The sequence below is a fragment of the Chamaea fasciata genome, unplaced genomic scaffold (genome assembly GCF_029207755.1).
Source record: "Chamaea fasciata isolate MVZ Bird 193981 ecotype frontalis unplaced genomic scaffold, bChaFas1.0.hap1 SCAF_9, whole genome shotgun sequence".
NCBI lineage: Eukaryota > Metazoa > Chordata > Aves > Passeriformes > Sylviidae > Chamaea > Chamaea fasciata.
This window is the reverse complement of record NW_027094094.1, coordinates 10,210,668-10,232,154: the sequence shown is the minus strand read 5'-3', so window position 1 is coordinate 10,232,154 and position 21,487 is coordinate 10,210,668. Positions and strand designations below refer to the sequence as shown.

General features: G+C 44.7%; 1 protein-coding gene across 3 annotated transcripts in view; it reads right to left on the bottom strand.

Annotated features, from left to right (window-relative positions):
* Positions 1 to 2,314: 2,314 nt before the first annotated feature.
* XPNPEP1 (X-prolyl aminopeptidase 1) overlaps positions 2,315 to 21,487 on the bottom strand; it is a 30,907-nt gene continuing 11,734 nt past the window's right edge. For all 3 annotated transcript variants that reach the window (XM_066190958.1, XM_066190957.1, XM_066190960.1), the window contains 17 exons: positions 21,268 to 21,372; positions 20,914 to 21,006; positions 20,080 to 20,223; positions 19,630 to 19,725; positions 17,328 to 17,409; positions 16,169 to 16,379; positions 13,362 to 13,451; positions 12,041 to 12,091; positions 10,884 to 10,942; positions 10,120 to 10,197; positions 9,535 to 9,606; positions 7,876 to 7,936; positions 6,960 to 7,029; positions 5,597 to 5,770; positions 4,678 to 4,754; positions 3,894 to 3,992; positions 2,315 to 2,877 (listed from right to left, as the gene is read on the bottom strand). In XM_066190958.1, coding sequence (XP_066047055.1) covers positions 2,749 to 2,877; positions 3,894 to 3,992; positions 4,678 to 4,754; positions 5,597 to 5,770; positions 6,960 to 7,029; positions 7,876 to 7,936; positions 9,535 to 9,606; positions 10,120 to 10,197; positions 10,884 to 10,942; positions 12,041 to 12,091; positions 13,362 to 13,451; positions 16,169 to 16,379; positions 17,328 to 17,409; positions 19,630 to 19,725; positions 20,080 to 20,223; positions 20,914 to 21,006; positions 21,268 to 21,372 — 1,691 coding nt within the window. In that variant the 3' untranslated portion in view covers positions 2,315 to 2,748. The remainder of the gene's footprint in view (positions 2,878 to 3,893; positions 3,993 to 4,677; positions 4,755 to 5,596; positions 5,771 to 6,959; positions 7,030 to 7,875; positions 7,937 to 9,534; positions 9,607 to 10,119; positions 10,198 to 10,883; positions 10,943 to 12,040; positions 12,092 to 13,361; positions 13,452 to 16,168; positions 16,380 to 17,327; positions 17,410 to 19,629; positions 19,726 to 20,079; positions 20,224 to 20,913; positions 21,007 to 21,267; positions 21,373 to 21,487) is intronic.

Genomic DNA, 21,487 nt, shown 5'->3' with positions numbered 1-21,487 from the left:
TTCCTTCCTTCCTTCCTTCCTTCCTTCCTTCCTTCCTTCCTTCCTTCCTTCCTTCCTTCAACAACAACAAAAGCCTCTAAGGAATTTTTTTTCCAGAATTAAATACATTTTTTCTCTTGAAGAACATAATTTTGTGGCTATCTCTGTGCATGGTTCATACAAAAACAAAACCTAAACCTGGAATTAATTTCCATTCCATTTTTTCCTTGCTCCTCTCTTCCTTAACTTTTTCCTTCCACCAGGAGAGGGAAAGGGAGAGACCACTCAGGGAAAGCAGGCACTAATGGAATAAATCAAAACCTGATAAAAAGGAAAAAAAAAAAAAAAAAGAATCCAAGTTTAATTTCCATTGGAAACCTAAAGCTCAGACAGGACAGAATACAAAACGTAGTTGTGTTTTCAAGGAGTGAAGAGGGAGAGAGATAAAGGCCTTAGTTAGGAATGTGTGTCAGCAGCCCTGCCCTAACAAACACTGTGTCCCCCTGCTGAGGTGCCAAATCCGAGAAAGGGGCAAAGATCTCCAGGCTGTGACCAAGAGCTGGTGTCAGATTCCCTTCAAGGAAAGACCACAGGGTTACGTGGTGTGGGAGGATGAGCTGGGGAGTGAATGGTGGGAGGATCTCCTGAGACTCCCAGGACTGGTGCCTAAAGAAGACAAGTATGGGTTGCCTCACCTCTGGCGCTGTGCAGTGGAGGAGACTATGGGAGGGGAATGAGCCATGAATTTCTGTGATCTGTGTGGGAATGGCCCCAGGGTGGCAACTGGCTGTAAGGAAGGTATTGAGGTGGGGAAAAGGTCTAATAAGGCTATTCAAACCTAGAAAATTGCTTTTGGTATTGTTCTCCTCCTTCACACCAAAGGGTCCAAGCCAGCCACACTGGCTTCAGGCTACAGGGACAAAAGCGTCCCTGGCTTATGTGTTTGGTAGAAATCCTTCCCAGTCTGCCTTCCTGTGGGAAACACCTGCCCTTACATTTGAAAAGAAACTTTTCCTGGTGGGTCTTTGCCAGGAGATCCGGGATGCTGAATCATCTTGGGAACACCTGTGTGTGTGAGCAGCGCAGTGTCCCCGCAGGCCAGCAGCGAGCAGCAGTCTGCTGGAGCTCCCAGCACTGCCCTGCAGAGCAGGCTGCAGCGCCGGGCTGCCAGCGCCCCGAGCTCAGCCTCACTGAACACACACGGATTTTCCCGGGAAACACCCGCCTCGGCACAGCACAGCCTGTGTAGGGATCCCTCACTTGTCCTTTGACCTGTACCCACAGAGGCAACAGGCTCCTTGGGCAGAAAGTTTCGTTCTCTTTTAAACGACAGAGCATACTCATGAGACACTTGGGAGTGCTTGAGGTGTGAGCTGGGTTTCCGCAGATACAGCTGAGCTGAAAGCTGATGCTTCCAGCGGTTGGTGAGAAACCACTTGAATATTTAAATGCATGTACCTGTCTGTAGTGACTGGGGGGTGAAAATGGCCTTTTAAAGCACTTTTTGCACATCTGTTTTATCACCTCCTTGGAGTTAGGAGGCCAGGAACTTTGTTCCCCTTCCCAGTCCTTTTTCATTTGACTGCATGATACTGCTTCTGATTTCCAGGACTTGAGAGAAATACTAATTTCATGACATTTAACAGAGATTAGTATTTCCCTTAGAAATTCGGGGGGGGGGGGGTGGAATGGGAAAGAAAACAATTTACACAAACATTCCCATTTGCTCAGACAATTTCTTTGAAATATCAGGAACTAGATTTGCTGTTACCCGGTTCCCCTTCGATACCCGATATTGGAGCCGAGTGTTGACCCTCGCAGTGAAAGCGGCAGCGCCTGAAGAAAGCGCTCAGCCCGCAGTACCCGGCTCGGCCACCAGGTGTCCCTGCGCCCGGCCCAGCCCGGCCGCGCTGACCCCGCCGCGGAGTTCGTCCTTTGTCCATTGTGGGCATATTTATTTATTTTAACTTACTAATTGCTTTGTGTCCAGGAAGAGCTGCGAGTCCATGATACTGCCCACGCATCCTGCACTGCCATGGGTTATACAAGCACTCAGTGAGACATAACAATAGACAGAAGTACTGGCCCGGGCACCCTGCACACACAAACCTCTGCTGAGCGTCTCTGTATCCTTCCAGGACTTGTCACAATTCAGAAGTGACTGCTCCCCCAGTTCTCCCCATAACCTCTGCCCAGCGCCTGGCACCAGGCAGTCCTAAACATATTTGTTCCCTGAGTTAGATGCACACATAACGGTGGAAAGATGAGGTTCCTGTCCTTCTTCAAGCTGCCAAACCCAACACATCACTGACTGCAAGAGAAGACAGATGGAGCAAACAGCGGATTGGAATCTTTTATTCAGTAATCAGTCCTGCTGTGTGGGTAACATCTTAGCAACTGGAACCCAAGTATGCAAAAATACTGAGTTTTCACAGTGAAAAACCAGACAGTATAAAATATTCCAGTATTGCCTCTTAGAACCATTATTGAAATAAGACCCCTGTTTCAAAGGCAACGTGCTTATTTATTTATTTTGTTTGTTTTCTATGCTCAACCCCTCCCCCCTAAACACTTATTCAGACAGTGGCCCTCCTCAGCCCCACATTACCCGCACGTGTTGTGGGGCAAGAAACACTACATGAAATCCCTTCCTGATTTTCAAATGCTCATTGAAAAACCTCCTCCCAGTGGTGCCAAGCTCCAGGAAGACGCAGATGATGGGAACACGGAGCTGTCCTGATGTTCTGCACACTGCAGATAGTGGTGCTGCTACTGAACTCTGGCCAGAGGCTCCGTCTCCCGGAAGAGCCACTGAAGAGCTTCGTGTCGACCTTGCCTCTCCAGCTCTGCTCCAATCACTTCCCTGCACCTCTGGTGGTACTCGTTCACCCAGTGAAGCTGGAGAAAGGGAGGGGTAGGACAGTCAGCATAAACACAGAGCACAGTTCGTGACCTTACAAGTTATGTACAGCCAAAAAAATTTGTAGGCCCTCGTGCTCTTTGGGTGTGAGCTGCAGTCTTGTCTTGAAGAGACAGATCTCTGTTATATGGAAGTGGCTTGTAAATTGGATGAGGGCAGGGAACTGAAGCAATTCGTCCTGGGTTTTCAGATGAGCCAAGGGTCAGTTCAGCTGACAAGTAAAGTCTCTGCAAATCAGTGCCTCCAGCAAATCTGAATAGTTACCTTGGCACAGTTTAATAAATAGCTTTGCAAAATTGTAACTGGACAATGCACTCCTGAGGCACAAGCTGCCCTATTGATCTGAACAGGTAACCCTAGGGCAGATCTTGGTACCCTTCACAAACCTACTCAGCAAATGGATGCAAAACAGGGTTATCATTCCAAAAAGGAGGTAAAAAGGAATATAGCAGAAAAACAGGATGAAAAATGCCATGGAGAAGGTAGTGGGAGACTTAAACAGAAAGCTTAGAGTATGAAGCTGTTCAGGAACTAAGTGCTGCTGAGCAGGATTCAGAGAAGTCTGCCCAGAGTTGCTATGTACTGAGCAATGGGCTGTGCCTGAATGGGACTGGTCACGAGCAGATGCAGATAACAGGATGGGATAGCCATCACTGTAGTCCGTGGGGAGACAGCATGGTAAGACAGACACTTGCCAGAACCAAATTAAGGTAGGAGTAGGAAAAGAGTTGACAGCAGCAAGTATATTAAGGGAACTACCAAAACAACACAATTGGTGGGATCCTCACTGTCTTCATGCAGATAGGAAGGACATCTGAAAAGCTTGTTTAGCTCACCCCCTCCCTTCAAAGTGGGTCAAGCTTAAAAATAAGTCAGAGTGCTCAGGATTGCTCTCTGGATCTATGAAAAGGAACAAAGGCCAGTGGTTCTTGCAAACAGAACAGAATAAGCTGCTTCTAGCATAGAGAAGGCAATGCAAACCTGTTTTACCTACCTCCTTTTCTGTCAGCAAATTAACATCAATCATTTTCGTCTGGATTGGAACCAGGGTTAAGGGTTCAAAGGTCAGGCTCCCTCTGTTTTTGAAATTGTACTGCAGCAGAAAGACAAAGGGATTGTACAATTTTAGAAATAGCTCCACCCAGATCACACTTACTCCTTGGTTATGTCATCACTGCAGAATAACCAAGGTAACATTCAGATGAGAGGGTAGCAACTTACAGTAACATTTTTCTTACAGCTCAAGCAAAGAACCTCAATATAAACTTTGTTACTTCTTTCAATGGTCCCTTCCTAAAGGTCACCATTGTACAGGACTTCAGCTTGACGACTGTATGATCATTTTCAGTATAGCATTTCTAAAAGCATAACCCAGCCAGACTGGCAACTATAATGTCAAAATCTGTCTGCAGTTCTGTTTCTACTGCCACTGAGGGCTCCCTACCAGAGAGGGAAATTCCAACTTGAGATCAACCAGTTCTACAGCAATGACTCCAAAGGGCTGAATAAGGTTGCTTCAACACACAGACAGAAAACAATTTAAAACAATTCTCACACACACATTTCAACCCATGGAATCTGCAGAAGCAAAACTCTCTTCTGTGCTTCCGTTATCAAGGGAGACTTAGAACCAGTGCTCATCAATAAGGGGTTTTGCAGACCAGGAATCTTGAGTAGGATTTAACTGTCTGCAGCATGGTCCCACCTCAAGTTCCAGTACTTAAAGTTTTATAACCAGCAAGTCAGGGAGAAAGGTGCATCTGGAGCAGATCATTCACCTTGGTTTCAGCAGGGATCACAAGGACGACGTTTTCTATTCGGATCCCAAAGGACCCATCTTCATAATAGCCAGGCTCTGCAGAAACAGACAGTAATTACCTAAGCCACACTGCTGCACTCCGCAAGTGCTTATTCCCTATGGCCAAACTTCCCCTCTATGTCTTTAGTCCACTGAAGTCACTAAGCTATCTTGACATCAGGCAACCACAGAGGCAAACAAATTTCTGACGCTACTAAATCTGCACAGAAGCCCCGAGCAAGGTGACAGCAGAAGCTCTCAAAGAGAGAAGAAATAAGACAGACAGCCCTCAAGCTTCAGAATCTCCTTGGAATTCAAGAGAGAGCACAGAATGCTTGAGTTCAAATACCAGAAACTCTGAAAATATTAATGTCTTCATGAAAGGCGAGTGGGTAACCCCTTCCTCAAAACACTTTTAGAGACTGTTCCCCTGACTTCCTGAGAGGACTTTGCAGCCCTGAAGAAACGTAAGTCTCTCAGCAAACCCCAGCAGGCTGTTAATTTACTACTGGAAGAATAAGGCATGCAAAGATTTAACAGCTGCCTCAAATAGCCCATGGCAAAGACAGGATTAGCTCCTGAAAGCTTGGTGTCCGCCTTGTACTGCAGCCAGTTCTTCCACAGTATTCCAGAGCCAGCTGGTCAGCACAGCTCTTCTGAGGCCTGTGCTGTAGAGAGCAGGAAGCAGTCCTGCAGCACCTCACTGCAAAGGTGCTTCATGGAAGGTGAAAAGCTAATGTGAGGGCCTTTAGAGAGCTAAAATGACAACTAAAACACCAAGCTGAGGAGGCAGGCCCTGAGCTTTTGATCCAGCCTCTCTTTTACATCACTGTCACATTTATTCCCTCTGCATCTTAAAGAGCTTGGTCCCTCCCCAATGACCAGAGAGTGCTAAATACCATCAGAGACAATCATGCCAGCCTCCAAGGGCTCGTCTGCAAAGGTTTTGTAGCTAATGCCACAAGGACCCTCATGTACATTTAGGAAAGAGCCAACTCCATGTCCTGTCCCGTGCAGGTAATCCAAGCCACAGTCCCACAAAGCAGAGCGGGCAAAGGAGTCTAGAAGGTGACCTGTAGACAGACAAGGAGAAAAAATTCAATCAGGCTCCCACAGAGACACTGATAATCACACTGAAGGTTCAAACCTGGAAAACATGCAGAAAAAGACCCCCCCCCAAAAAAAAAAAAAAAAAAAAAAAAAAACACCAAAAAAAAAAACAAACTACCATCACTACCTCAAAAAGCCTCAACACCCACAAAGAAAGCAAGTCATTGGATGGCTAGGAATTACAGGGCAGATTTGGCAATTCTGATATTCAATCCCTTTCTCAGCTAAAGAGCCCTTCTCTCTTCCATTACACAGGTCTTCAAGAGGTGTTTGTAACAGAAACATTGCACTGCTGTTTGTTCTACTGACATTTTCAGGGAAGAATCTAATGGTTAAAAGTCCCACAGAGAATTCAGTACCTGTCTTAAAAGGAGCTGTATTTACTGAACTGAATATAGGAGACCTGCCAATTGTATTTGGTGGACTAATCAGCCAGATTTCTTGCCTGGAAGGCCACTCATTTCACACAGTTTCAACCAGAGGGTTGAAACAGAATTTGTTGCCTGCATATGAACACCAAGCCCATGTATCCAAGTTCAGATACTCTTCAATTTCAGTTTGGGTTTCTCATACCATTGTGCAGTTGCTTTTAACTTGCCTACCCAAGAACACAAACTGAAGAAATCTCTAAAAAGAGCTGGTTTTGTACAAGGTGTGACCAGGGAGAAAATAACTGTTTACAAATTCACCAGAGGTGGATGATATGTCACAACTTCTCCTGCACAAAATAAAAACAGCTCCTTTGTGTGTCATTTTCTCATATATTTTCCCACTGATACAAGAGATTCCACAGTAATTGGAAGAGACTTAACCAGTCCTTACAAAGCTGGAAAGTGACCTTTTGCTTTGATAGGGTCATCAGTAAAGAATAAAGACAACCTCCAAGCACATGTGTTAGAGTGCCACTGACTGATGAAAGTCACTATCACCCTAGAGCCAGAGCACTTCCAACATCCTTCAGACTTGCCCCCCTCAGATTCTTCAGCACTGGTTGATGCTGAGAGAGAAAGCATCAGTAATCCAGAATCCAAACTGTTGTGATGGAAACAGTTACATCAATATCTGCCTCATCTGCCTAGACCTGTCAATCATAACATTTTCAGACCACTTAATAGTTCTTCAGAGATCAAAACAACCAACTCACCAACCCACCTTTGGTTCCATTTGGGAAGATGGCTGCACTCACAGCTATATGTCCCTTCAGGACATAGGTGAAGCATTCCTGTCAAAGAAATGTGTGCTCTAGGTAAAGAGGGAAAGGAAAAGCTTTGTGTTCCCCAAGGAGGGAAAGAAAGGATGCATCTTGTAGCAAATTGTGGAGGATATGGAAAAACTTGGTTGTGCTCTCCTGTGGCTGGTAATGCCAAAGCAAACCATGTGCAGAAGGAGTTTAAAGCACTCTGAAGATTCCTCTCCAGAAATTACAGAGAGACCACCACAAACTCAGACTTCAGGTTAAGCAGCAGCACTCACCTGATCTACATGACTGATTTTCTTTGTGGCTGTATTTTTACTTCCTGGGCATACCCTACAGCATAATTTTGTCACTAAGTGAACTATAATAATGAAATTAGTTTTAGCTAAGACTAATAAAAAGTTAAAGAAGCTATTTAAAATAAACAAAATTACATTGTTAAATTTCCAACACAGACCTTTTCAGGTAAGTCGAAGACTGATTTTTTATATCACAAACTGACTGGAGCCTTGCAGCAGACACTGAGCTTTGCACTATATTAGACCCCCCGGCTCCCTTATTGGACAAACCAGTAATGTTTATCCCCAGTCTCCCGATTTTCTAACTTCTTAGAGGAAACACGTCATTTTGCAGATGACAGCTGTGCATTTTAAGATAGAAAGGTGTCATTTCTCTAAAACACTTTATATTTTGGAAGTCTGAAGTATGAGAGTCTCCTTTTCAGTCCTTATCCAAATGCTGCCACATACTGGTAAATAAATGACAGGTCACTCGACAAAGAACTTTGACTGCATAGCAATAGGGCACATCACTAATTTAAGTATCTCAAACAATAAGGATCAGATCACAAACCACACTGTGATCCCAACTTACCTTTTCATAGGCTGAAGGTGTGCCAAAATGCATTGTCCTGGTCACATCAGTTGTACCATCTCTTCAGAGCCAAGCAAAGACGCAGGAACCAAAGGGATGGAGGAAAAACAAAGACCAATGTGAGAATGCACAGAAAACCCAGTCACAGTGCAGCAAAGCAACCAAGCTCATAAATGGGTAAAGTCATCTGCTCTGTGCTACACAAGACTGATGATGTAACTGCTCCTAATCTCAAAAATTCCTGAACACAATGCCCCAGATGCAGCAATAATGATTCATAATTCAAACTGTTATCTTTCAACCATAAGCATCCCAAAGCTCTTCCCAAATTAGAATTCTAAACTGCTCATAAAAACGATGCTAATTTGAGGTTTAGCAACTGGTACCTGTCCATTGAGAACAGGCCAAATTTAGCCTATTTGTATGGTAGTTGATTCTTTAACAGCTTTAAAACACACACTTTTGCAAAAATGAAAGCTACCAGCTCAGAAAAGGCAAGTGTAAGGGGGGATAGTATCCCTTTCATCCTCAGGATGCCTTGTGCTAAGTTTCCTGTAAATCATCCTGCATGTGGATAGGGGTTAATCCCATACGTCAGAAACTGACTCTGCAAACAGCATTTTGAGCCTGCTGTCAAGAACACAATGGCTCTTGAAATAACGAGTTCCCTTTGAAACGCTCACTCCTGTCCCTGTGCTCTTCCCCAGCACACACAGGCCGTGGTCACAAAGAACTCACGGTTTAACTTCTCAGCAGGGACAAGCAAAGCATCCCTGTCACAATGCTGTGGTAAGTGCCATTGATGTCCAGCTTACATTGTATCCAAAGGGCTGCTTTTCATAGTGGCACTAAGGAAATCGTTAATTAGGCCATCAGAAGGGAGGAAAAAAGATCTCCTTGTAAAAACCTTATCAAAGGATGTCTGTATGGTTCTTTTTCAAAGCTCTTCCTGACTGACATAACAAAAAAGCATAGCTCTAAAGACAAAGCTCATCTCAAAGGAGCAGCCAGGCTTGTCTTGTGTCTTCCTGAACAAGCCACTTCTCATCTATTTACACTGGTTAAAAACATCCCTTCTTTCATTTTCCACGGAGTCAAGAGTTCCACAGTAAAGGAACTGAGGCCACTGAATGGCACTGTCAAAACAGCATTGAGTGAGTTTTCAGACACGATGCCTTTCCAAAAACATACCCAAGACCCAAGTGGCTACTGGGATGAGGAACCCTGACTCTGAGTCTCTCTGAAAAGGCAGAGAGCACCACAAGGCAGTGCTGTCCTGCCTCTTCACTCCACCTTGTTCTGACCTCAATTTCATTCAAATCTGCCCACAGGGCAGATCCTGGCAGGGTAGGTGCCTCACCCAGCTGTGCAGGCTGCTGAGTAGGCAGCCCAAGGCTAAGCCAGGGCAGTCAGGCCTGCTCCCTGCTCCTGCAACTTGATATCAAAAACACCAGCTATACAGTTCCCATCACACCGAGGATGGATGGGACTCAGATGGAAACTGTACTTTGACATCTTGTCCCTGACCCCAGCAAGGCCTGTCAGCAGCCCTGATCTGCTGTAGACTCAAAACTTGCTTGTCAAGGCAAATGTGAGCTGACCCTGCAGGGGTCATGGGGAAAAGAACACAATGCATTTCAGCACCATTCATCCACTCACTTGTACTGTGCTCCTGAGTCCAGGAGGTAGATCTCGTTCACTGACAGCGTTCTGTTGGTCTCAGGAACTGGCCTGTTCAGATAAACACACAGGGTTTTGTTCTACTGTTTTAAGGTCTCCAGCCCATGTCTGCAGTCCAGAAACCATATTAAGTGCAAGCTTGGATGTGTCAGCTCTGATTTCTTGTGGCAGTGATGGAAATCCCACACATGCTGAGCCAGGGATCATACCAAGGAGAGGATTTGTATACAGCAAATAGCACTACAGTACAGAGCTTTGCTGCTTCCAGCAAAACCCCCAACATCTGTTTCTTGGATGTATTTCAGAACAGTTGTGGCATTTCATACTCATCCTTCCCAGACTTCCAGCCCCGAAATAGCCCTTTTCTATGGCCCTGAGCAGATCAGCATCATGATACATGCATGCTGCCAGCAGGGAAAGATCTTTACTTAATTTGTGTGGAGTAAAGAAAGATAGCAAGCAACATCTCCCTGGAGTACTCTGTTGAGACTCCATGAAGAGGCGAGACAGCTCATTCCAACTATGTTTGCTGAAGGATGAAAGGAGAAGCTGTATTTCTCTTACTTGTAGTGAATGATGGCTCCATTTGGACCTGTGCTTGATATGGTAGCAAAACTCAATTCAACAAAGTCTTTCTGCTGACTGAAAGAAAAGATTGTGATCACTACAGCACAAGTGAGAGGAGCACACCAAGCACCTACGGCACCTGGAGTGCCCCATCCCCAATTTCACATCACCTCAGCCTTCCCCTTGGCCTTGAAAGCCACCTGGACAAGCAAATACGGGTAGAAGAAATGTACAATTTGAAGTCCTCTTCTCCCAACCACGTGGAAACCTTTTTTCCAGATCTACTCTTTCCTTGGAGAAGAAAATTCACTACTTAAATCACCCAAGAAGAGATGAGCTGAACAATTTCTACTTTGTTACTTATTTACTCAAAGCCATTTTAGAGGTCCTGCTGATGTACACATGGGAGTAACTCTCAAAACAAATGATATTCCTTCTCTACCAGAAGAAGAAATCTAAATTTTATGTACATTTCTCTGTGGTAAGGAAGCAACTGTCTTGTATTTAAGTGTCCTAACCTGCAGGACTTCTCATTGCTATCTCAAAAAGAAACTGGACAGGATCCAGTGGGCTGGGACTTGTATCTCCCAAGAGGCCAAATTCTTCCCAACTCCTTCAAGTTTTCAAAGTAATCTCTTAGTAAAGATTTGTCCTCAGGTAAAATTATCTGTCAAGTGAGATACATTTCTAAAGAATAAAATAAAAACAACAGACAAAAAATGCCATCCATAAAACCTCCTCAGAATAGATTTACTTCTTACCTGCGGAACTCCTCTGCTTTGTCTGCAGCAACTATTTCTGTTACTGTTCCCTTTGGAACCTGGTGGACAAGGACATGGGTTGGATTAGTGCAGCAATAAGCAAAGAAAACGCTACATGCTTAAACACTGGGTCTTGTCTGTGCCTTATGAAACCCTGGAAGTGGCTTCTCTCCAGGTTTCCTGTCCTCATTCCTCAGTAATGACAAACACAAATGCAGCAATATTGTGCAGGGCATTTGAGAAGAAGGAAGTGGAGACAGTCACAGCAAGATCACTGAACCATGACTAGGGAGCAGCCAGTGCAGCACTAACTTCACTGAGATGTGCAGAGGCAACATCTCTTCACAGTCAGGTGACACTAAGCTTAAATAGTTCTCTTTAGCAGCCCATGCTGCTGTTAGAAATTTTATACTTTTAAATCAGGAATGGAAGCAGTTGCAGAAAAAACAAAGTGCGTTAAATTTTACTTTAGGCATTTGATAAATTCAAACCTATGACACAACTTCCCTTGGACTGGAAAACAAGCAAAGCAGGGCAAGAGCTAGGTTTCATAACCCCTGAGGCTGACTTCTTGAGGTACTCAGACATGTAAAAAGGCACCTCCTGGAAGTCATCAAGCCTTCTCCATAAATAAAGTTAATAGACTCAGACATGCAGTGGCACGGCTTAGCAAGTTGCTGTGTAACACTTGGCACTCTGCACATCCACTGTGTACTTCTAATGCAGTGAATACACAAGTCATTTGTTTTTATCCCATTTTTACTGCACCTCCCATTCATAAATGCCAAATTTGTTCATACTGGCTGATTATCATGAGAATAATTCCAAATTATTGTATGAAGCTGAATATTATTTCATGATTTACACTACCAAACCAGCACAAGACAGCATTAACACTACACTAAGCCTGATCAGGTCATTTCTCACTTGTTTGAGCTTTGGTCTGTGTAAAATGAATGGGAGAATGTTTTCAAAAAAATTAATTCAGCCTTGGATAAAAGCATGTTTGAAATCCTCAGAAAAAGCTCAAACCACCAGATAAACCCCCAACTTTCCCCACTTTTAGTAAAGGCACTATAATGACTAACAAAAAGTTTGCCAGTGAAGAATTTTACACAGCAATAGAACCTCCAAGTTAAAAAAAAATTATACAATACCTCCTTTTCCAGCCAGTTAAAGAGCTCACATAGGGCAACAGCATCTTTAATCTATGCACAAGAAAAGGGAATTGAGAAAGAGAAATATTTATCAAGCCTCAGTATAAACAGGTTTTGATGCAGAAGAATCCAACCTGTAAGTTTCATAAACATAAACGAAGAGATGATCCAAGAGGTATTTTCAGGTTTTGCACATCGTAATTAATGGAAACACTGGAAAAGTATCTGGAGAATTAAATGAATGTTAATAATTACTGCTGGGACATATCTTAATGTGTGAAGTCTGGCTCTACCCCACACATCATTTTCAAGGCTACTTTGCTTTAACAGCCAAGATCTTGCATCTCAGATCACAGAAGGCAATCACACGACTCATCTGGTGATGTGACAGGGGAACATGCCCTTTGGGACATGGCCACCACATAGTCTCTGTCACACAGCTTCTGGCTCTCTTGTCTTATGACCTCCTTTTTTGTTCCTTTTTTTTACAACATGCCTGCAGCATGTAGGGGCAAGAAGCAGGAGATGTGTACAAGAACGAGGCACAATTTTGTTCTCAGATGGCAGGTGACAAAGTGCCTCTCCTCAGTACAACTCTTTTTACTTCCCCTTAACTAACAGGGAGAGAAAAGCATTGAAATACAAAGTACTGGTTCCCAAGAAGCCGCAGAAAATATGGGACAAGCCCAAAACTGCCAGCTCTGCTTCAACTGGCACATTGTGAAAACTGCCGCTTAAGAACTAACAGGAAATAAATAAGAGAAAAGTTCAGCCACACCATGAACCTGTTTCACAGGCAGCTTCTTTGCTTGAAATGATGAAGCTTCCTGGGAAATCAGCCTCATCTCCAGTGTCATGATGACAAGGCTACAAGAGTGCTTTGAGAATGCTGGGCTGCTTCTGAACATCTTGGCCTGTTGCTTTGCACCATGTGTCGAAGAATTTTTCTGTACTCTTTAGGCTGTGTTTATTCAAGTGATAACAATATGAAAACTCCACTGACAAAGACAACAGAACCAGGAAAGGGGAAAGAACATCCCTTTAAGGGCCCACACTGTAAATAACATTTCTCAAGTCTACAGTCTTCCCACAGAGCAAGGCTGTTTCCTCACACTACAGCAAATGTTGTTCTTCAAGGGTATGCAAAACATGCAAGAAACCTGGTTCAAGAGCAGTAGATGTCTGACAGAAAACCTGCTATCCAAATTCTTATTTTCTTTTTATCCAAAACATTAAAACTGAAAGGAAAATGTTATTCCTTTCCCTAAAGGTAAAGCAGACCTGTTGCCATGTGCAGGGAGACATTCAAGGCTTCACTTACATGTGCTCTTCTCATGCCTTCTGTTTCCGCTGCGTTCTTCACAGCCTTTGCAATGCAGATGGGGGTATATGGGGTGAGGTATCGGTAAGCCTGCAGCAGAAGGACAGGGATTACTTGTGGATTAGTCAGACTACATAATCCTACAGATTTAATAACTCAGCCTGGCCACAATTTGTACATTGGCAGCCTCTCTCAACCCTCAGCACTGTGAGATGGTGGTTGCCAACAGTCAGCTAAGTGCACTGGGGAGTAGAGAGGAGAAACAGTCCCTGACTGAAGGAAGAACAGCCATAGGGAAATCCAAAGAACTAAACAATAGCTTGTCATGTAGCAGGGGGAAGACCTGGATATCCTAAATACCATATATCTATATCAATGTCTGAGCCACAGATTCTTGTTGCTGATGGACACTGAAGGCCCAGAGGCCAATGAAAAACACTAATCCCTGATGCTATGGTAGAACTTAGGCTGTGGAAACAGACTGAAGAGCCACCTTGATTTGTTACCTGACAGTCACCCTCAAGTAGCAGGGAGCAAGGGGCACCCACCCAGCTACCAAGCACTGAGCATCACCACTCTTAATGATCAGCAGCTCCAACAAACACATCAAGGCCCAAGGAAACATGAAAGGCCTTTGCAAAGCTCAGCTTTACACACTGCCAGTTCTGAAAGGTGCTTATGTCACTGGTTTGAGACAAAGCTTTCCTGTGCTTGGATGGGGTGACCCTGCATTAAGACCTAGTAACTAATCCCTTGCTACTGCACACTTCCTCAAACACCAGCTGTCCTTATATTAGCAGGAATGCTTGGCTGGTTTCAGCACATCTTCAGAAATTCACCAGCTGAGGTGATTTGCCCAAATCTCACCACACTTGGCATTTGAAGAAGGAAGAAGAAGGAAGAAGAACCAAGTCTTTTGCCCGGTTCTCTGCTCTACTCACTATATATCAGGAGATGGGATGGGCACCTACGGAAGCACAGCCAAAGCAACATGTTGTTTCCTACTTTAAATGCATCAGCATACAAATAAATATCACTCAAATTCAAGGAAAGGCCCAGCAGACCCTCTGCAAAGACGAAATTCACATAAATCCTACAGGCTTACAGTTTCCAAATTCTTAAAAACAGCAAAACAATCACACTACATAATGCAGAAACTAAATCACAGAAGAAGTCACAAGAAAGTCAGAAAAGTCCTTTTATCAGTCAGGATAAATAGTCAGATTCTTAGGCAGTCTTGCCCTTTATAAATACTGGTAAGTAGTATTAATCTTCTGTGAAAAGTATATTTACATGCAGCTGTAAACAAATCTATAAAGGGTTTGCAGATCTGTGTTTAATAATGGAATGGATTTTTGCCAGTGTCAATATTTGGCTCTGATGGAGACAGACATTAGATGGACTTGCAGCACTGATGCTCTTCACACCAGCTGAGCAACTGGCCTGGAGTGCTTTGAAGTGGTGGAGAGCCAGGGCGGAGCTAGAAAAACTCTGGCTCTTCCAGTGACTCTCTAAGTGGCTTTTAATCAAGACATTTCAGTCCTCCTTGTCTGCCTTCTATTGCACAGAGCTCTTCAAGGCAGGGACTCTCCCCATTGCACACAGAGGGCATGCAGCATGGTAATGACTCAGTCTCAGACAAAATTTCCAGTGCTCACGGGGTAAATAATGTCACTCCAACTCATTATATTCCTTTCTCTAGGTCTGACCTTCTGTACTTCTCCACATGGATACTCTAAATAAATCAACTACAGCAGCTTAACCAAAATGGGGATAGACCATTGACTACAACTACAGCAAGGGGCTTTCTACTCTGAAGTCAAAAGAACAACAATTTATCCTGAATGCTCCACAGACCTTATGCTGTCAGTATTCTCTATTAGGAGACCTAGAAATAGGTGGATGGTGTCTGAAGATTTAACCCTAGACAGGGACAAAACCCTGTATATTTACTCACAGTATCTGTTAGTTACTAGACATCACTGCAAACTGCATAGTATTCCAGAGAACGTGATCTCCAGCAAACAAGAGATGTACACAAGTTGCATGGAAACCAGCTTATTTGTCCACAGTAGCTGTGTCCTTCCCCATGTATCTTTCATGGCTATTAGAATATTAGGTGGACAGTGGGAGTCCCAGATAGCCAAGTTCAAAGGGGTAGCTAGATACAGCATGTATGACTGTACAGAAATTATTCTGATGCTGTAACTGTCCCTCGGCAGATGCACTAAGTGCATGGACAACCAGTGCCTGCAGATTATCTGTGTCCTCACAAGGTTCCCTGCTACAAAACTCTGTCATCTTCTCCCTCCTGTCTTCAGTAAAAGACAGCACATATTGCCTGATATCCTCAAACCACTGAACTAAATAGGGCAACCACTCTCAAGACACTCAGATCAAGTCAAATGCAGCTTCCCAGAAGTCCTGCTCAACTTTCCTGCTTCAATTTCTGCAAGTTTCCAGTTCTTGCTGCTGGTCCACATGAGGCTGATGCTCCACCCGTGGGCAGAACGACCTGGGTTCACCCTACTGCCTCTTCCCTCCCCTCTCACTGTACTTGTTTTATCTTAAGCTGACAATTCTTTGGATAAATCGGCTTAGCGAGTTGGAAGGGCAGCTCCAGCAGGAGCAACCCCAGGATTAACAAGCCCTCGATACCTCAGCATGGCTGGATCCCTTCTGCACAAGCTCCAGCCTGCATTGGGCTTTGCAGAGGGGAAATTGAGGCCAGCTGCCCTCATTAACACCCTTCCAAACCACGATGAGCAGAGAAGAGAAAAGCATTTTCCCTCGGTAGGGCCACTGACCTTGGGAATGGCCTCAGTCAGACCATAGCTGGCTTTGTCACTGAGCCACACTTTCTCCTTGGGTGAGAGGCCTGCACCAACAGCCTGCAGCTCTGACAGGATAGATCCATAGGGCAGCACCTGGATTTTGAACTCGGGTTCCAGGGTGGAGTCAAGCTGTAAGTGCTCCCTCACAGCTGGGTCCATCATCCGGTCACCATCAATGAAGAGCCTGAGAAACAAATTGGAGAGATCAAATAGGTGAGATCACATCTGACAATGGCTGGGGTAAAGGAGGGAAGGAAAAACCATTCTGGCAATATTTCAGGGAGAAAGGAGATAATGAATTATGCACTCTACTTTGTCCTATGTCATTTTAACCACCAGCTTTCACAAAGTTTAAATCACAGAAATTAAAATGTGCCACCCCACTGAGAGGAAAGAACTGAGAGCAATTCTATTTGTGTGACACAGTCAAAATGGCTCAACACTGTGCTTGAAACAGGAAAGTAACCGAGGCAAATAACAGTCACTCTCTAACTTTTAAGGGTAACATCTGGAAAGAGAAAAGCTACTGCAGTTCTAAGTATTGCTCTAGCTCTCACTGAGTTGAAAAGTTCAGCTCGACCCTCTGACACAACCTGTACTCACTCACCCAGCCAGGTTTTACTTCGGATTGGTCTAGGTAGCAGCTTACAGATGCCTCTGTAGGAACTGTGCTTGCTGAGGCTCAGTATAAGGGGCAGTCACAGGAAAGAGGCCTTCTGTTAAGAGCCAGCCCTGAAACTTTCCTGCACAGTCTCTGCAGGTTTGAAGTGACTCAGTAATTAGACTTTTCCCCGAAGTTTGTAATGTCCAGGCCAGCCTTGGCTCTTACCCACATTTCACCCAGAGCTCCAAAAGCCCTGCACATTATCTCAGGGTGGCAGACAGCGGGCTCAGCCATCGTGCCCAAGGTCACCCAGCAAGCCAGCCAAGGTGCTGAGGAGTGCAGCAGAGCTCTTGGCTGCCACTCTAGCTCTGATCAGGGGAGGAAAGTAACTAATGTTGGAGACAAAAGAGCTCAGAAAGGACACTAAAGTACCCAAGCACAGGCATTTTTGAAAAGACAAATATTTGCTGGAGCAGCTCTCCCCCAGAAAAATGCATCTTGGGGAACAGAGGAAGGGAATACAAGCACCTGATTGTGTTCATTCCTATGACGGCGTATGCAAAAAACACAGGATTGTACTCAACATCAGAGCCTCGAAGGTTGAAAAGCCCTGAAAAAGAAGAACACCAAGAATCACAGTCCTCGTTCATCTTCTGCAACATTAGAGAAAGCCAAAAATAATCTCACAAAAACACAGGCAAGCAATGAGACGTCACGGGTGCAGGCTGTGAGTCCAGCTCCCACTCAGCTGTCCCACAGCAGCCTGCTGCATTCCTGGCAATCCTAAGTTTTTGCCAGGAGATGGCATCAGAACCACAGTATGAACACTCCCGGGTGTTTAAACTCGTGTTGAACTTCTAAAGGAGGGCTGGCTTGGAAAAAAGCAGGTACAGGCAAGGAAAGACACATGTGCAGAAAGTAGGGTCTGCCCTTTCTGGTCTGGCAAGGCAATAAAAGCTCACTTCTTAACAGTCAGAAAACTTCAAAGTTACAAACTATCATTTCATTCCAATCCTTTTGACATTTGAGGTAAGAGAAAGACACAACAGGTAAGACTACAATACCCCAAAAAGGCCTCTCATTTGGGGCCCTCCAACATCTCCCATTCTGACTGTACAGTCTTAGCTATTTTTCACAAAGATTTTACCCCACACAATTCCAGACAAAGTCAAGAGGGGACATAGATGTTCAGCATCTCTAAAATCCTGATTTTGGGGTCAAATAAAAACTCCAGGGTATCCAATTAGCTGAAATGAGTTTTTCAAGCCAGTAAGGCCAGCCAGCAGGACAGCTGGGAAAAGAACCAACATGTCCTAAATTACAACCCAGCACTGTATTCATCGAACTATGCAAATTCTGCCATGAAAGTAAAAATAGAGCTTAATTCTCCCCAGGGAAGCAATAGGTCACTTGAATGCAGGGAAGAGCCACAAAGAACTTTTTACTGCATGGGTACAAACTTCCTCACTCAGCCAACTTCCAATGCAGTAAGAAGGCAACAATCTCCTTTGTGGCTCTTTTTCTGTCCCCAGAAACTTGTCTGTTGTTTAATACAGTTAATTGAATTAGAGAAAATTAAAACAACTTCTCCCCTTCCCCCTTTAGGATAAGAAATCAACCAGGCACCTGAAAATGAGCTTCTCTCATGACCTTCTCTGGTTCATCTTAACACTCTTGATTCATAACCAAGCTTCACTTTGCTGGAGACATTTAATCTGAAACCACCTCAGGGCACCAATTTATCATTAATTTAATTGGAGATGCGCCTGAAAAGGTGAGACATACAATCTCTGCTCATGCAGGCCTCCCCAGGGAGGAGTCATATTCACCACTCTCAGAAGCACTTCTTTCACAAAAAAAAAGCTCTTTGCTCAGTGTCCCAGATCCAGAACAGCCCACAGACCTCATCAAGTTGGCTTCACCCAGCACCAGAGACATTGTGCTGGCAGTGCTGGAGTGAGGAAAACACCACCGCCATTTCTACCTTTCCAGACCAGACACAGCGCACAGGATGAGCAGCACTCACACCCTGCCAGCGTTACATTTCCCCTTCACCAATGTGTGCACTGGTGATTTCTGCAAAAAGAACATGCAGTCCTAGGAACAGCAGTCCTGGGGAAACCACTGCTGTTTCTGGCCATTCTCCCTTCCTACACACTGGGCTGGGGGCCAGGGTGTGGAGACGCAGCCATCCTGGGGCCCCAAACACAGAGGGGACTCCAGTGAGACCCTGGGTTGAAATGATCTGGAAAAACAAGTTGTGCCCTGAAATACTTGTTTTAACCAAAGCACTGGCTGAACACTGGAGAGGTAGAGACTGACTTAAGAAGTTGTGACAATTAGGAAGATTACTGTGAATGCGGTGTACCCCACCCTTGCTTTATGTATACAAAGCCACATGTTGCACTGCTTTGTTTATAGCCCAGACTCCACAGCAGAAAACAGTCTCCATCTTTCCAATGGGTGAGGCAGCATCAGGACATTTTACAGCCAAAAAATCTCACAGGTCTTTCTTTTTCCATCGTGCTGCTTCAGGCTTTGGATGTGACCTTCCTCTCCCTTTGCCTGGGCTGTTTTTCAAAGGTGGTGATTTGCTGCATTTCCTGGGCCAGAAATGTACTCAGGAGCTGCACTGGTGTAATGAGGCACTGTGCAGAAATACAGGCCTGTTTGTGACCTGTTACCACCACTGCACTTGATAAGAAGTTAATAGACATCTAACGAACATGGTGTTGTAAGGGCCTCTCACCCTGCCATGGTTCTTCCCTCCCAAGGCAGGAAAAACTTTTATTTTGTAGAAAGAAGTGAGAAAGAAGATGCAGAGACTTACATGCTACTTCATCCAAGGCCGTCACCACAAACCACATGACTTTCCTCTCAGCCATTTTTGAACGGAGTGCTATAATTTTGTCTCTCCAGCTGACCCCTGCAAAACACAACAACTTTGCTGGGGATGATGCTGTAGACACAGACCAACATATCATGCTTGTGCTTCTCACTCCTTTCTAATAAGTGATTTGAACTATCTCAAATGAGCTGCCCTCTAGATGCCCATGTATAAGTTTTGAAGTCACCCAACTTCTAGAAAATGGTTATTTGAAGTTTTGAGGGCAGAGGGGTCATTAGCTAAGGTTTGATCACTTTTTTGACCTATTCACAGTGACCACACTGTGCTGCAGTACTGTTTTTCTCTTTCCTTTGTAAGAGAAAAGCAACAGGGGGATAGGGAACATAGGGAACATAGGAACAACCCATGTCTATTGGGAGTTAAGCTTCTCACCTGTGTAACTTAGGTCAAGTGTGATGAGAGGCTTGCAGGGGCGTTGAGGACAATCTGTCCAGATTGTATCGATCAGGTTTTCTTTGACAGGCACTAGGTCATGGCCAGCACTTCTCAAGGCTTTGGACATTCTCTTCCACTGGTCTGCCAAAGAGAAGAAAGTAAAGAGTGGTGGCTTTAAGGAACACAGATATGTTCAACAACAGCTCCGTTCACAAAGCTCAAACTCAAGAATCAGAACCTTCTCCTTTCCTTCCAGCCTCCCCTTCTTCCCGTTCCATTAAGAAAGACAACAAAACCTGCTGCAGTTACAATTCCACAAACACGCCATGGCAGCCAGTGGCAGGTACAGAACCTCACAGTGCTGAAGCCGCATGCTTGAGCTGAAGAAGAACTGCTCCACCTGGGAGACAGAAGTCTCTGGAAGAAGCCACAGCAGAAGCTGCCCTAAGGGTGTCCTCTGCCCCAGTGCAAATCCATGCTACATCTAAGCTAGACAAGATGACAGTTGCTTCCACACAGCCATGAGATAGGTCCTTAATCCATCTAAACAAGCAAACATCTCCCCTTGCTTCCAGTGACCTTTATATTGTGCCTCATGTTTTGAAGCACAAATAGAAAGCAGTTCTCATCCCTTGTGCTTTGGACTCAATACACTGCTTTGGAACTCTTACGATACATGCCTAAACCTAAATCCAACCTGTTCTGCATAACAGTTTAACCACCACTACATCTGAAACATGGATAGCTGCACACCATCACACAACAGCTCAGCCAGAGAAGCAAGACAGCAAAATCCAGTAGCCCAACCCAGAGTTATAAAGTAAAACCAACCTGCTGGAATAATGAAAGGGTCCACCCCCACCTTCGAGCCTTCTGGGAGGACACTCACTAGCCAATCCTCCTGAGTTGGTGTATCTTTTAGACCTTCAGGATGAAAAAAAAAAGTTCAAAGAAGCAGTCACATTGAAACATTCCCACACTATGCAAAATGTCCAAGCGAATGCATCAGATATGCCTACTTATGAATGCCTAGACCCACAGGCAAGAGTTGTCACAGGACACTAAAGCAGAAGCCATGAATCCAATATGTCCCTAAGATGGGACATCCCTACAGCTCAAGCTGTACTTGTGTGAAGTGACTGCTCTCCACTGATCTGTGGAGCAGTATCCCAGGCTCCTGCATACCCATCTTCATGAGTGTCCAGTTGCTGTCCATTTGATGTGCAGCTTGCAGGAAGTAGCGTCCATCAGTCCACATGGCTGCGTGCTGCTCGGTGACTATGGCGGTACCTAGGCAGGGAGGCAGAAAGGTGATTCAGGGTAGGCAGAGACACAGACAGCAGGGACAGTGTTTGAAATTCACCCTGATTCCCTAAAATGCACCTCTGATCACTACTTAGAAGTT